This window comes from Sphaerodactylus townsendi, linkage group LG12 (genome assembly GCF_021028975.2).
Source record: "Sphaerodactylus townsendi isolate TG3544 linkage group LG12, MPM_Stown_v2.3, whole genome shotgun sequence".
Lineage (NCBI taxonomy): Eukaryota > Metazoa > Chordata > Lepidosauria > Squamata > Sphaerodactylidae > Sphaerodactylus > Sphaerodactylus townsendi.
This window is the reverse complement of record NC_059436.1, coordinates 14,693,269-14,708,802: the sequence shown is the minus strand read 5'-3', so window position 1 is coordinate 14,708,802 and position 15,534 is coordinate 14,693,269. Positions and strand designations below refer to the sequence as shown.

At 49.7% G+C, this 15,534-nt stretch overlaps 1 protein-coding gene and 1 non-coding gene across 2 annotated transcripts in view; both read right to left on the bottom strand.

The window, feature by feature from the left end:
* Positions 1–14,946, bottom strand: part of ADAMTS15 (ADAM metallopeptidase with thrombospondin type 1 motif 15) — a 40,965-nt gene extending 26,019 nt beyond the window's left edge. The window contains exon 1 of the mRNA XM_048512987.1: positions 13,610–14,946. Coding sequence (XP_048368944.1) covers positions 13,610–14,548 — 939 coding nt within the window. The 5' untranslated portion in view covers positions 14,549–14,946. The remainder of the gene's footprint in view (positions 1–13,609) is intronic.
* TRNAA-GGC lies at positions 9,971–10,042 on the bottom strand. The gene has a single exon. It is a non-coding gene; the product is annotated as a tRNA-Ala (tRNA).
* Positions 14,947–15,534: the final 588 nt, after the last annotated feature.

Sequence of the window (15,534 nt, the reverse complement as noted above, 5' to 3'; positions counted from 1 at the left end):
ACAATCCCATTATGTTTCTTTTATTGAAAGAGAGCATGAACCGAGAAATAAGCCAAGGGAAACTTCTGCTAGGCCGTCACAGTTGCTGGTCCTCGACCGAAAGCCCATAATAATATCAGCTGAGTGGGGAGGACGGATGAGAAGCAGAAGTTAGGCCTGAATCCAGATAAAGAGAAGTCAGTTTGATGGGTTTCCTTGAATCCCTAGTCAGAACGTCTCTCTCCATATATTTTAAAAAGTAATACTTTTGACTATAATTCAGCATGACAGTCGGGTGACAGGTATCCCACAATGCACATAACAGGGGGTAAATTGACAGGTCTGCTTGAGAATCCAGGCCGGTAGCTACAGAGAAGCCAGGGGTCATTTCCAAAGGACAGCTGCGCTATGCAAAAACTCACACAAGTCAGATGAAGGCAGAGGGAAAGAACCGGGGGGCGGGGGGAGCTTGGGATAGAGAAGCATGAAGAATGGTCCCTTCCATAACATCGTGACCTACCTACCCAGGTCGTAGGTGCATAGGCATACATGCTCATCCCTTGCTCGCTTCCACATAACCTGCGTGCAAGATTGCAGATGTCCTACCATAGGTGGTTCTTCCGCATCATCTCAGGAGCACCGTCTTCTTATCACACATTTAAATTCGACACCACTCTAGCTGTTCTGCTACAGACCAACCCAGGTGTCTTCTAAAATTAACACACATTGCCAATTAAGAGCCAGTTAGATGCATAGCAGGAGTCACACCATCCCACGATACACATAAACATGAACCACTTCATTGTCCAGCTAAAAATCAGAACCCATCTGCACATCTGGAATTATCATGAGGCAAAAACCCATTTTCGACGGCCAGTGAAGGGTTGTATATTTGAATGTCCCCTTACATTAAAAAAGACCAAAAAATATACTGCATATAGAAAAGGGCCAGTTTGTTCCAGCTCCTTCTTCAGTCAGAGAAAGCAAAGCTTTTGGGGTCTCTGTCAATCAAGCGTCTCTGGAACCAAAACATGCTTCCCAAGAAAAGCACATCAACAAAAGGGAAAGTGTTGCTGGGCCAAAGCTGGCTCTTTGCTGCACTTGACTCATCCCTCTCTTTTTGGGTGTGCACGTGCTGAGTGACTTGCCGTTTCCTCGCTAGTCTTTGGCTCCTTGCCTAACACCATAACATTATTACACAATGACAGCATACTCACTGCCGCAAACCTTATACACCTACTGAACATACAACCAGAGATGTAACAAACGACAACATTTAATGGTGGCAATGTCTTCACCTTAAGTCTGGGTTCGAATAGGACTTAGGGCCAAACTTAGTGCCCCTTCCGCACATGCAGAATAATGCACTTTCAATTCACTTTCACAATTGTTTGCAAGTGGATTTTGCTATTCCGCACAGTACAATCCAGCTGCAAAGTGCATTGAAAGTGGATTGAAGGTGCATTATTCTGCATGCGCAGAAGGGGCCGATATGTTATAGCAGCCACAGATTCAACCCGTGGCCACTGTAATGTGTGCTCTTACAGAGCCATGACACTTTCCCTATTAAGATCCTGAGGTTCATGTTCATCTGCTGTATCACTAACAAGGGGGTGCTTTGAAGACTTCTCTAATTGGTGCTTACTGCAGCATGTGGTTCCCCAGAGCAAACAGAACCGCCACCTTCTGCCAGCAGGAGTGTACCATCCAGGGAGACATCCAGGGTCAAATGTCCCCGGGCTGCAGCCATTTTGTCACGTGGGGGATGGAAAATTGCCCCCCACACCCCTCCTCTTTTCCCCCGGGTCCATACACTGACTTCAAGACCTGGTGCAAAAAAAGTTGTTTGGTCATGGTGGGGGAGGGCAGCCATCCATACCGGGGGCAGGCAGGGGGGGCAGAAAACACAAGGCTACATTTTCCCTAGATATGCCTCTGCCCGCCAGCCATTTTAGCTTGGGAAAATAGCACAAAGATGTCTAAAGCTCCCAAACTGAATTGGGCCCTGGCAGCTTGAGAACCAGGGTTGACAAGTCTCCAATAAGGCCAGGAGGTCACTCCAAATTACAACTGATCTCCAGATTCCAGAGATCAGTCCCCCTGGGGGAACTGGCAGCTTTGGAAGGCAGACTATATAGCGTTATACCATCCAGAAGACCCTCCATTCCAGTGGTGGGATCCAAAAATTTTAGTAACAGGTTCCCATGGTGGTGGGATTCAAACTGTGGCGTAGCACCAATGGGGCTGGGTGGGGCACGACGGGGCGTAATTACAGCTCGGGAATTCAGGAGACGCGGGAGCATTCCTGAAGCGGGGCGGCAGCGGCAGAGGACGCAGCCATTGCTCCGGTCCTTGGGTGGGAAATGAATGCACTGCCTTGGTATGATGCCGCGCTTTTACCGATTGCACTTCCTGCTGGAACTGCTTCAAGTTCATAAATTGCTACTGCTGAGAGGAGAGGCGTAACTAAGGCAAAAATCACGTGGCAAAATCACCAATTAGTAACCTTCCCTCGGCTTTTTTACAAATAGTGGTAACCTACTCAAAGTTACCAACTAGTGAGAACCTGCTGGATCCCACCTCTGCTCCTCTCTCCAAACCCTGCCCTCCTAAGCCTCCACCCTGAATTAGCCAGGAATTTCCCAAATGGAAGAACTCTTGTTCCCTTCTGTTACATGTGAATGCAAGTGGGGTCAGGGGATTCTTGACTTGACTCCTGTCACATGTATCATCTAGTCTGGCCCCAAAATGAGAACGTTCAGGTCCAGATGGTGCAATAGTAAAATTCAGTAGCCTCCTATTTTAACAGGGAGGGGAGCTATCAATCAGGGCAGCCGAACAGATGATGGAAAATGTCCAGGAGAGAAAGAAGCACAGTGAGAGACTCCTCGTTCTTTTAAGCCACTTCATTCCCCATCTCAGTGTGTCCCAAATTCCCAATAATAGAAACAAACGTAACTCTTCCATCCATCCTCAGTAGAGCCCCTTCTGTGCCTCTTCAGAAATTCTGGCCATGCCTTGTGATTGGGAGGTGAAACGAGAACAGTGACTGATACAGAGGCAAAATAAGCAGTCTCCTCCAAACATGCACCTCTGCCAATACACATTTCTGTGTAAACCAGCATTTACTGCACATTCAAAGCACTTTGATATGCAGTTGTCCAAAGGCGTGCCTTGTAACCTTCCAAGAAAGAGCCTTCTCATTCACGCTTTGCACAGAAGACCAAAATTACAAAGAAGGGGAGATAAGGAGCTCACTCAAGGATGCATCCAAGATCGAGCAGCACTTACTGTCTTAGCAAGCTTCTCCGGATACCAGAATGAGAATCCAGTCTTGCACGGTCACCCATGTGTTGACTGCAACTGGAAACTGTCTATTATCAAGCTCGTCTCTCTCTCCTTTTTTAATGAAATTGGAACTCGGGTTTATGTAACAGCCTTTTGGCAAGCAGATAAATTTCACGGTATCAAGAGACCACAGATGGACGAGCTCAGGAAAGGCAGATGTCTTTGCTGATCCTATACCCTCACTTTGGGATTTAAGGAATGAGCAGTTCAGTAATGCACAAAAAATGCAAGCTGGCTATTATCTGAAAGATGGGACAAAGCTTAAACTGGAGGACAAATGTAGCTCTGCATGGAACTCCACACATTTCCATAAATTTGGACCAGCACTCTGGGGTCGTTTCCACACATGGTCTTCACCTGGCTGGGATGGCTGCTGGTAAAATGTGGAGTGAATGAGGTTTTCACATGGCAATTTTCCCTGTTATTTCCTTGCACCAATCCCTCAGCAGCATCTGCCACTTTTTCAATTTAAAAAAGGAACTAGAATATCCCTACAGTGATATAACATTATAACATTTCCTCTTATATCTCCACAATGGAAAGGCTAAGCTAGAGAGTGACTTTTTTAAAAAAAAATGAAAACTGGGACTATCAGGCATGTTGTTATAACATTGACTGTTATAACATTGACTGTAGCAATGTGAAAATGATCTATTGCCATATATTTGAAAATAAAAAGTCCCTGACAATGGTGAAGAAGAAATTATAATCAAGAAAAATGATACTACGGTAGTGAGACAACCCAAATTTCTTTATGCGACAGCAGCCATCCCGATGTGACTATGATCTTTTCTCGAACTCTACAGCAAAGCAGGATTTAGAAAGATCAGAGAAAACCAACAGAAACCCTAGGGGCTGAAAGAATGAAAATATTATGGGGAAGAGGGGAGGGGGGATTTCCCCCGGGGAACTGAATTTGGAGCAGACAGCCCATGTGAATACAATCCATCATCGTGATTAGATCAACATGTGACTGCAAGGTTTACAGTCATATTAGGGAAGGTCTCATTACTCCCATAGTCTCCCGGGAAGAGATAGAACGATTTCCCTTTCAATTATGCTAACAGGTAGGAACCAGGAGATAGGGTAGCCAAATGTGTTTAGATAGCCAGTAAAATTGGGAAAACCTGTGTTAGTCACTTCCAATTTTAGAAGGATATTTATATTTTTACACTTGTATAAGATGGGGCGAAGTTTTATATTATTTTTAGCATTATTTTAGTATTATGTTACTTTTATACTCAGGCCTTAGACCAGGGGTAGGGAACCTGCGGCTCTCCAGATGTTCAGGAACTACAATTCCCATCAGCCTCTGTCAGTATGGCCAATTGGCCATGCTGGTAGGGGCTGATGGGATGGGGGGGGGGGGGGTGGGGGGGGGGGGGGGGGGGGGGGGGGGGGGGGGGGGGGGGGGGGGGGGGGGGGGGGGGGGGGGTGGGGGGGGGGGGGGGTGGGGGTGGGGGGGGGGGGGGGGGGGGGGGGGAGGGGGGGGGGGGGGGTGGGGGGGGGGGGGGGGGGGGGGTGGGGGGGGTGGGGGGGGGGGGGGGGGGGGGGGGGGGGGGTGGGGGGGGGGGGGGGGGGGGGGGGGGGTGGTGTGGGGGGGTGGGGTTGGGGGGGGGGGGGGTGGGGGGGGGGGGGGGTTGGGGGGGGGGGGGGTGGGGGGGGGGGGGGGTGGGGGGGGGGGGGGGTGGGGGGGGGGGGGGGTGGGGGGGGGGGGGGGTGGGGGGGGGGGGGGGTACATGCTGGCAGGGGCTGATGGGAATTGTAGTCCATAACATCTGGAGTGCCAAAGGTTCACCACCACGGATATAGATCAATAAGATTAGATCAACATGTTTTCTTGCCCTTGTGCCAAACCAGGCAGGAACTGCTCCAAAAACTGTACCATCAGTTGGAAATTTCCCCTATACAGACGAACTAAACCCTTCATGTTTATGGGCAAAGCTTGTGGGTTTTGTCCAACCAAAGGAGAAACTGTAAGCCAGTGATATTCACTTGGTGGCTCAGGAGTTACAGGTGGCTTTAGAATCAGAGTTGGAAGGGGCCCTACAGGCCATCTAGTCCAACCCCCCCTGTTCAGTGAGGGATCATCCCAAAGCATCCCTGACATCTGGGGAGAGGAAGGGAAAGGAGTTTGTAAGTTGGATATAAATCAAAACTCTTCTTCTTTGCTTTTTAACATGCCACCTGTGGCTCATCTAGGTTTATTTTCCAATATGGCACCTACCCAATGTTTCAGGGAAGTGGGTAAGGCCTTCACCTGGTAGCGCTTGTGGTTGGCAGGAAGTTCCTATCTTGAAACATCCACTGGCAGAGGAACAGGTGTACTGCTAGTCATCCTGAGGTCCAAGCTTCACACCTTCATGCCAGGGATGGAGGTGAATGGAAGCAATTGCAAATGTGACTCTCCATGGCCCGCAGAGTGAAAATCACTGGTGAAAACCCTGCATTCAATTAGCCAGAATCAGCCCCGGTTACTATTTGCTTCCTCAAGCAACAAAAAAGGTGGTCACTGTTTCTGGATTGCACTTCTGCAGATTTTAGGAAGGCATTCATGTGACTGAATTCTGTTCCATATTAAAGCAAAAAAGAAAAAATGAGAAAGCAAGATTTTCTGGGGAGGGTGAAAGTTGTGCTCTTCCTGTTGCCTGACTTACAAGCTGTTTACACGCAGACAATAATTTGCTATTATTCAAGTGTTGAAGTATATTGTTCAAGTATATGAGCAACCCACCCACCCCACCCCCAATACCTGAATTGGAACGGTCACAAGTTTATCCCTGTGTCTACTGTGAAAATAAGGACATGTTCCCAAAGGATAATGGAAGGTCTGCACCAAATTCTGATCTACGGTTACTGCATTATCCAAATTACTTTTTTTTAAAGACGCCTCTCTCCCGCAAACCTCACTGCAATCAATTTCCTGTGTTACCAAAAGTGTACAACTTTGGAATTTGTTGTGGAAAAGCCCATTCTCTTTTTAAAAAATGTGTGCGGGACTTATCTGCTCCAGGATAGAATTGCACACAATCAAGAAGAGAATTTAAGACACTTTTACTTTATCTATTAAACTATCATATTTTCCTTTTCATTGTTCCCCAAACAGTCGTGAAACTGCAGGGCTCTTTCAGATTTCCATTAACTGAAAACAATTGTTTTCTCCTCCATCCCTGCTTCCCTCAGTCTTGATGGAGGATTTTTATAATCCAGTAAGTCATATCACATTTGCCACATTAATATTCAGCGCTGCTGTGTGACACAAACAATTGGAGAAACATTCAGCTCCCTTTCAAAGTTGGTGGAAGGGCGCCAGCTCTTGTTTCGCTAAGACAAGGGTCTCATCCATCGAGCCACATCCTGCTCTAATGTATTCCATGTGAAGCCTGTAGTCCCACTCATTAGCTCTGCAGACAAGGAACAGCCAGATCTGCCCTGCTCCATTCAGGTATCCTGGGAAAAAGGCAGTGGGCAGCAGAGACACAAAACAGAAAAGACATACTCAGATGGTCACTAACTAAGGCAATAAATGGTTGTGGTTTATGGTTTCCCTGAAGTCGTGATCACTTCGCCAGCATTTACTATTCTGCCGCTGTGATTTTGGCTGGATCATGCAGCTTTACGAAAGTATCCATGATAGGATTATCCTCCGAGGTTAACACCACTGTTCATGTAATGTGCCTTTTACATGATGTTAGATCAGGACCTGGTGTTCACCAGATGTTCAGCCTGAACCCAGAATCTGACATCAGCCTTCTACCAGCATGGCTAAGATTCACGTAGCGGCTGGCAGTGTACCGGCCATCTTGAGAGTTCTTCATTTGCTAGTCTGCTGTAACCAGTCCTTAAATACGAGCTTCCGGAAAACAGCATGGTTCTTGACTTGAAAGAGGTGCCCGGCTTTGAATTGGGAAATACCTGGATATTTTGTGGGTGGAGCCTGAAGAGGGTGGGGCTTAGGGAGGGGAGGGACCTCAGCAGGATTTAATGCCACGGAGTCTGCCCTCTAAAGCAGCCATTTTTTTCAGAACTTGGCTATCTGGTGATCAACTGGAATAGTGGGAGATTTCCAGGTGCTACCTAGAGGTCAGTAACCCTATTTTAGCTAGGCCACACCTAATCTACAGTAATCTACTATGGGATGTAGATCTTCAGGCAGTGAGTAAAGTCTTTCCCTTAAGCTACTACTTCTCAATCTTCCTGCCAGAATTGTTGGGAATTCTAAGTTTTCCTAAGATGTACTGGAAGACAGAAAACACCAAAGGTCCAAGCAGCTGCATGCCATCCAGTGCACTCTGGAGCATGCACCAACACTGGCTGCTCATAAAATGATCCCTTTTTTCCAGCCAAGTAATACATTTGAAATGCTGCTCATTTTAATTTGCCCACAGAACAACGGGAGCTTATGGGGTGCTCAATTCAAGAGAAAATGAACACGAAGGATGGGGTTCAATTTCCAGATGCACCCCATTTGAAAGGACTGCAGTGCCGCACATTAAGGCCTGCTCCCATCCAGTGACCCATCTGTGCTTGTGTGTTTACTTTTTTTTTTTAAGTACCGTTGTGGCATCCCTGTATCTTGACATCACTGGGAAGAAGAGCCTCCACCCCATTTGGACACATATGTGCAATCACACCCCAGCCTAGCTCACACTTCCAGATCATTACTTCTGTGGCTTGTTATGTGGTTATTCCACTATTTGTCCAAGAGCCCACTGTGGTCAACCTGGGCCAGGCCCGCGATAAGTGAGGCAGGAAAGTCTAAACTCAGTTCTTGTGTGCTGGACTCAGAAAGTCCTGATGGGAACCTCATCCCGTGTGAAGCTGGAGGTCATAATGTGGTTAACAGGTGGAAAGACCAAAGCTGCAAATCAAATCAAAATGTCAGTCCTTATACGTCAAACACCAAAGATTTGTCCACTTCATTCAGTTCAAGAATATTTTTAACACCAATAGGTCAGTTATCTAAGCAATGCCACCTGAGAAATTTAAGAGTTATATTGGAATTTTACCCTCCTTAGGTGTTAGGATGCAACCATTGTTTAGTTGTTTTTTTAAGTTATATGTATTCATAACAAATCCTACTTAATGTTACACTTAATGTTAAATACACAGTGGTATTTAAAATTATAAAAGCATATAGCAGCTTAGGTCTGGAGTGACCTACTAACCTTACTAATTTCTATGCAGCCTCGCAAAGCTGGTGTTCTTTTTTATATATGGCATCGGGAATAATCCATTCTGTAGGAGGAGTTCCCCATACGGTACCCTTCCGGGTGTTTTTAGAAAGTCGGGAAAGTCGGGTAGGGTTTGAGGGCGGCAGGACCTTCTGATTCAGGCCGCTGCAGATACAAAAAATGTTACTTCAACCTTAACCGTCGCACAGATCTGTTATCTTTGACTGAAGACGAGACGGAGACGGCAGCCATCTTCAGCGACTCCACCTCCTGAAGTGGCCATTTTGAGGAGTCATTTTGTGGCTGCGCCAGAATTTCCAAGGTGCTCATATGCTCAAAGGGGTTGGGGACTTCTGCTCTACAGCACTGACATAATACGGTTATTTTGCTTTGGAGTAACCATGTTGAGGTCACTTAGATGCCAGAATACCTCACCTGTACAGCATTCCATTTTTCCCACTTTCATGAAACCCTCAAATTTCAATAAATAAATAAATAAATAAAAGAACCACACACATGCACATAAGGCTGTGTGTGCTGAAACTTGAGAAACAAAAAGGAAAAAGTTTTGTTTTAATTAATACCACTCCGGAGTATACAATTAATACCGCTCCAAAGTATACAGTACAAATTGAGAGCAGCACACAGATTCCAGAAAGCATGGGCTTTAGTATGTTACACATGTGTGGAAATGCCCCGACATCTGTAAATTACAGCAGCCAACTGCACAGACAGGAAGATGACAGTCGGCTACAAAACCCTGAAAAAAATTAAGTTAGTAATGGGGAATGGGGAAGCATCAAAGACAGAACATACGATTTGGCTGAAAACTCCTGCCATGTCAAATGAGAAATCCCTAATGGAGGCGTGAAAATGTTTCCCATGAGTATAACTGGGATTACTGCCATGAGTCAGAACAGCATCCCTCCAGAATCCTGTCTGCACACAGCTAGTGACTCCACAAGGAAGCTTTACGTCAATCACCTGTCTGAATCTGGTCCAGGAGGAGACGTTACTGAAAGACACTCACTGTCGGAGGATGACCATTGGCTAGAAACCAGGGATGCCTTGACCATCTGTGCTTCTACTGGGTAAGGCTCCATCCTCCATCTATTAGGTAAGTCAGCATCCATTTATAAGTAAAGAAGGGGCACGTGTCCATCATGAAAGAGCAGAGCCAGACATGGATCGAGTCATCTCCAGAAAAGAAGGATGCTTTCAAGACACCGTGACAGTTCCTATTTTTTTTTCCAGAATGGTAGCAATGCAACCAATAAGCGAGAGCTCTCCCTCTGCTCTTGGAGAATCACAAGGGATTTCACTGGCCCCAAATCGAATTAACAAGGGTGGCACAAAGACTTCGTGAACGTAATGGACTTCTACCACGCTGGTCCATCAAAAAAAAAAATACCTACTCAGCCTGCTGCTCTCCAGGGTCTTTCATATCACCTACTACCTGGTCCTTTAACTAGAGATGACAGGAATTGAACCTGGGGCCTTCTGTTTGCCAGGCAGATGTTCTACCACTGAGCCACACCCCCTCCCCGAGAAGAAGACAGGAAAAAGAACAGCATGTTTCACGCTGAACGGAAATGAGGGCTCAATCGTCTGGAAGGAACTCCTTTTAAAGGCAACCAGCATACAACCGCGCAGATTACGGATTGCATTTACTTCCAACGTAAATAAATGTGCACATGAAAAATGACTCTGGGAGAACAAATCCCACTTTACGCACGAGGCAAGAGAGATTAACCCATTTCCAAAGCGAGATGTCAAAAGGCATTGGTAGGAAATTTCTCCTCAGTTGTTTGGGGTGATTTAGAAGGCAAGGCAAATTCCTGGCATCCTCACAAAAACGCTAAGCACCCTGCCAGGTCAGACCAAAGAATTCTTGACTTCAGGCTCAGTAGCTGTCCGGACAGTCATTTGGTGGTGGGAACGGCTGGCCATCACTGGAGGGGAACCATGGAGGGACCCACTCTTATGGAGCCCATTAAGCGATGAAAGCTAGGGAGCCATCTCTGCATCACAGGAGGTCCTAACCAACTAGCAGACCTCAGCCTCAGCAGGCAGCCATTCATCAAGCCCGGTTTTGCACATTGCTAGGACACCCCACCTTCTAGCACTGCCAACACTTTGCAGCAAGGATTGGCTTCCCTCCACACATCCCACCTGCGAGCTGGCTCCTGCTCATTTCCGCTTCCCAGCTGGCTTCTTTGATTTTGTTGTCACAACAACCCTGGTCTTCTGTAAAACAGCCTTGTCCCCTTTCAAGTCCCCCCCCCCCTCTATCTCGCAGCAGGGAGTTCCTTGGGTTAACTGACAATCGAATGAAGACAATCTTCTTCTCCAAGGCCGATCACCCACACATTCAGATCCTCGGTTCCTTTTATACGAGACTCAAAACCATCCGTCTCTATCACTTTCTCCACACCCTTTGTAATTCGATAAACCTCTAGCATTTCTGCATGATGTGGATGGCCCAAGCTAGCCCGATCTTCTCAGATCTCAGAAGGTAAACTGGGTTAGCCCTGGTTAGTCTTTGGTTTGGAGACCACCCAGGAAGTCTACTGCTATGCAGGGGCAGGCAATGGCAAATTGACCTCTGTCTTTTGCTTTGTCCTGGATGGCCCAGGCTAGCCTGATATCATCATCAGATCTCAGAAGCTAAGCAAGGTCCTGGTTGGTCCTGGGATGGGAGACCACAAAGGAAATCTGAGGCAAAGGCAGGTAGTGGCAAGCCACCTCTGTTGGTCTCTTGCCTTGAAAACCATCTGAAGTCACTACGTATCAGCTGCAACTTGATGGCGCTTTCCACCACCTCCTTCATGGTAACTTTTCCAACACCATCCCAGACTGAAAGTCCAAGATGCTGCAGATGGGGAAGCTGCCAGCAAATCCTCAGAACCACACGGTAGCAGGCAATTGCCAATCCACTGTGTAAATTCAGAGCAGCTGGAATATCCCAATCTGAATGCAATGGGAGGAGGGAATTAGTGTGGTTCCCCCGCCCCTGAGGAGGAGGCCAATGGCCAACTGCTGAAAATACCTCCCATTGAAGAATATCTTTCCTCTGACCCATTTACCGGCCACGCTAAAAAATGGTGCCAATGTTTTCTTCTTTTTTTCTTCCTCTTCTGGGATGCTATTCAATAAGAATTCCACAAACTCACCACCCACTACAGGAAGAGCCGCAGCTCAATGACAGCCACACACTTTGCATGCACAGAGTCCCAAGTTCGATTCCTGCAGTCCCCCATTTAAAGGATATCCAGCAACCAAGCTAGGAAAGTCCCCTCCTGACATTCGGGGAGGGGGGGAACTACCCTCTTAAGCAGGTTGCCTACTGAACAACTTGCCTCTGTCGTTGGGTTATAGAAATGCTCCTCTGTACTTTACAGGGGGAAGAGTGTTTTGTAAAATTAAAGTCAATATTTGCCAGGCAAGGACTTTGATGAGATGCATTTGGATGACGACTGCGTTATACACATTTCCTTGAGTAAATTCCCCTCCAAGAAAGCATTTCAAGAATTGCACCTGAAAGAATGCATGCAGAAAGAATGTGCGGTCTCACACATGAACACTTATATTAAGCCCCCTTCTACTCAATCAGACCTCAATTCATCCAAGTCAGCGTTATCTACTCAGATGGGCAGCAGCTTTCTGGGGTTTGAAGCAGAGACCTTTCACACCATCTACTACCAGCTCCATATGCCAATGAAAGCTTGGTTGTTGGTTGTTACTACCGGCTCTTTTAAATGGAGACAGCCAGAATTGAACTTGGGACCTTCTGCATGGCAACCAGATGCTGCCACCACAGAGCCACAGCCCCTCCCAAAGGTCATGGCTCCATCCCACCCACATCCTCAGAACTATTCCTTGGTGGTCTATAGCAAATGAAGGGAGCTCTAACTAGGAAAGTCAATACTTGAGTGTCTACACTGACATTAGACGCTCCCCACCCCCCCCCCCCCCCCGTTGCATTGACAGCCAGGGCAGCGTAGTGATTACTGTGCTGGACCAGGACCCAGAGGGCTTGGGTTCTGATCTTGGCTTGCCTGAAACTTACCGGGTGACCCCAGGCCAGATGCTCCCAACTTCACAAGTTCATTGTGAGAATGGGACTGGACAGCTACACAGCGCCAGCAGCAGGCAACAAATAACAGGCCAAATACACGAAATCTTCTAATCTCGTTATTAGAGCACCTCCCACTTACCAAGTGGACCAATCGGATCTGAGAAAGCTGGTTTACAATTCAGACTCCTTTGGCAAGCGGGATCAAACCACTCCGCTTCATCCCTGCTGACTCTGGCTAGGGAGCCAAGCCCACATGCCCAGTCCTTGGCCACACCGGTGCCCACAGGGTTGGGGGAGGGGACATTTCAAGCATCACCTGGGCCTTCAGGGTTGCTTGCAGCAGGCAGGTGGCCTGAAGGATATATTCCCATTAAAACTGCCCTTTTGCCAAGATCATCTGGCAAAGGCTCTCTCTCCACCCCATCTGTACATCTGGTAGGGACCCAGGACGGAGCCTTCTCGGTGGTGGCGCCCAGACTTTGGAACCCTCTTCCCAATGAGCTCCTTCCCTGTTCTCCTCCCATCTGTCAGGCAAAGACATTCTTATTATGAACAGATCTTTTTGCATCCAGATTTCAGCCATCGGCATTTTAGGTTTCATGGGTGTATTTCAGTAACTTTTTAAAACGGCACAGTATGATTTTACGGTATTGCATTTCGTTTTATTGCTCTTGGTTTTATTGTCATGGTATTATCTGTGGTCTCACGCAGGGAGAGGACAGGATGGGAGTTTGGAAGCCACTTTGCGACTCCTTACCGGTGAGAAAAGCGGGATATAAATCCAAACCCTTCCTTTTCATTGCATTTTTGTAAGCTGCCTTGAATTTAGCTATAGAAAGGCGAGGTATGAGTACTGTTAATAAATGATAAATACCTAAGTGGTGGCAGCAGCCCTCCCCAGAAAGGAAAGTCGGCAGGAAATTTGGGCAGTTGGGAAGGAGGCGGGTTCGCGTGTTGGCTGCACGTCTGAACGGGCGCCAAGGTCAGGCCCCCCTCCCGGCGCCCTCCACCCACCCACCCACCCACCCACCTGCTTGGTGAAGAGGATGGCGGTGTCCCAGTACTCGGGGTGCTTGTCGCTGCCCTTGTTCCACTTCTTCTGCCAGGCGCAGAAGTTGCGCAGGGAGAGCGCGGCGTTGCCGGTGACCTTGGGGCCCTTGTCGTCGCGCCCGATGACCAGCAGCTTGACCACGGCCACGTGGATGGGGTTGCCGATGCTGGCGTGCCGGTAGAGGCGGGCGGCCGTGGCCATGAGCGTGAGCAGGTAGTGCTGCAGGTCGTCGCCGTGGAAGCGCGCCATGGACTCGTCGGCCACCACCAGCGTCTCCACGTAGCGCGGCGCCGACACGAAGCGCTTGGCGCGGGCCCCTTTGCGCGCCGTGGTCTCGTTGCGCGGCATCCAGCCGGCCGCCTGCGCGCCCTTGTAGCGCTCCAGCGCCTGCAGGATGGCCGGGGTCAGGCTGGAGCCCACGCCGCACCGGGAGGTGGCTCTGCCGGCGTGGCCCGGCGCGCTGCGGCGCTGCAACAGGTGCTCCCCGCGGCTGCTCCAGCGCGCCCGGTTGCCGCTGCCGTCGTCCCGCAGAGGGCTGATGAGATACTCGGCGCCCCGGTAGCCGAAGGCGCCCGTCAGCCCCCCGCACAGGCTCAAGGCGGCGAAGGAGTCCCGATCCGCGTTGACGTCCCCGGAGTAGAAGCAGTGCCGCGGGGCGGCCTCCTCGCCTCCCGTGCCCAGGTACTGCGTGGCGAAGGCGGGCGCGATGAACTGCGCGTCCGGGCTCAGGTTCAAGTAGAAGTCCTCGCGGAAAGCCGTGATCTGGTAGACTGCCCCGCGCTGGGGGAGCTCCGCCGGGCCGCTCTTGAAAGGCTGCCGCCCGTCCAAGCGGATGGGGGTGACGATCTCCGACTCCAGCGGGGCGCACAGGGCGGGCAGGGCGGCCAGGCAGAGCAGCAGGGAGCCCCGCAGCGGCATGGCTCGCCGGGGCCGCGGGAGAGAAGGCAGGCTGGTGGCAAGGTCACCGCCGCCGGGCGGGCAAAGGCGAGCCCCGGGGAGGGAGGGAGGGAAACCTGCTAGCCAAGCCAAGCCAGCCGCCCGGCCCGCTCCAGCCTCTGCTTAAAGGGGCATCCCGGTCGCCGTCTCCTTTTCGCCTTCCTCCTCCTCCTCCTCCTCTCCTGCTGCTCCCCCCCGGACGCTACCTGGCTTTTCAACCAATGCATCCGACCTCTCCGGGCTTTATATACATCGCTGTCATGTGCCAGCGGGAAGGAGCGCTTTGCAAGCCGAGGGTCGTCCCCCCCTCTTTTTTTTCCTTGCAAGGGGGAGGCGCTGCCGTCTCTTACTGGACCTGCCCCTCGGCACCCCGTGCAGCGCCTTCTTGCTCGGCTTTTAAAGAGCCAGCGCGGTTTGCAGGCGCCGCTTTGCACTCCCCCCCCGCGCCGCCCCCAAACCACCCCGGTGGAGATGACGGGTTGCAACCGCGAGGAAAAGTCGGACGGCTTTTGCAGCTCCGCTGAGCGCGCGCGGGGGCGGGGGGGCTTGTCCTGCCTCCTCCTTTGCAGCCACGTTGCCCCTGTTTCCCCTTCTCTCCCTCCCTCTCTCCCCCCCTCGCTAATTGAACCCCCCCGTTGCTCCGACCCTGCTGTTTTGCAGAGGGCCGACGTTTTTGTTTGTGGTCTTTGCGCTTTTCTTGAGCCCCGGGAAGGCGATGACAAGCCAAAGGCGGCGGCTGCCAAAAGGCTGTTAGTTTGCTTTCCTTTTTTTTTTTTTTTTGATGTGGAGATGCCGCCGAGCTCTGTGCCAAAGGGCGCATCAGGCCGCCTTTTAATTAGTGCTTCGCTTATCGTTTCCGACTTGGAAGGCTCAGCCCGGACACTGCCGGCTGTTCTGGGGTCGCTGGCATTAAACAAATGACTCCCGCTCTTCCTTTTCCCCTTAGTTCAGCGAGGTTTTGCAGACTG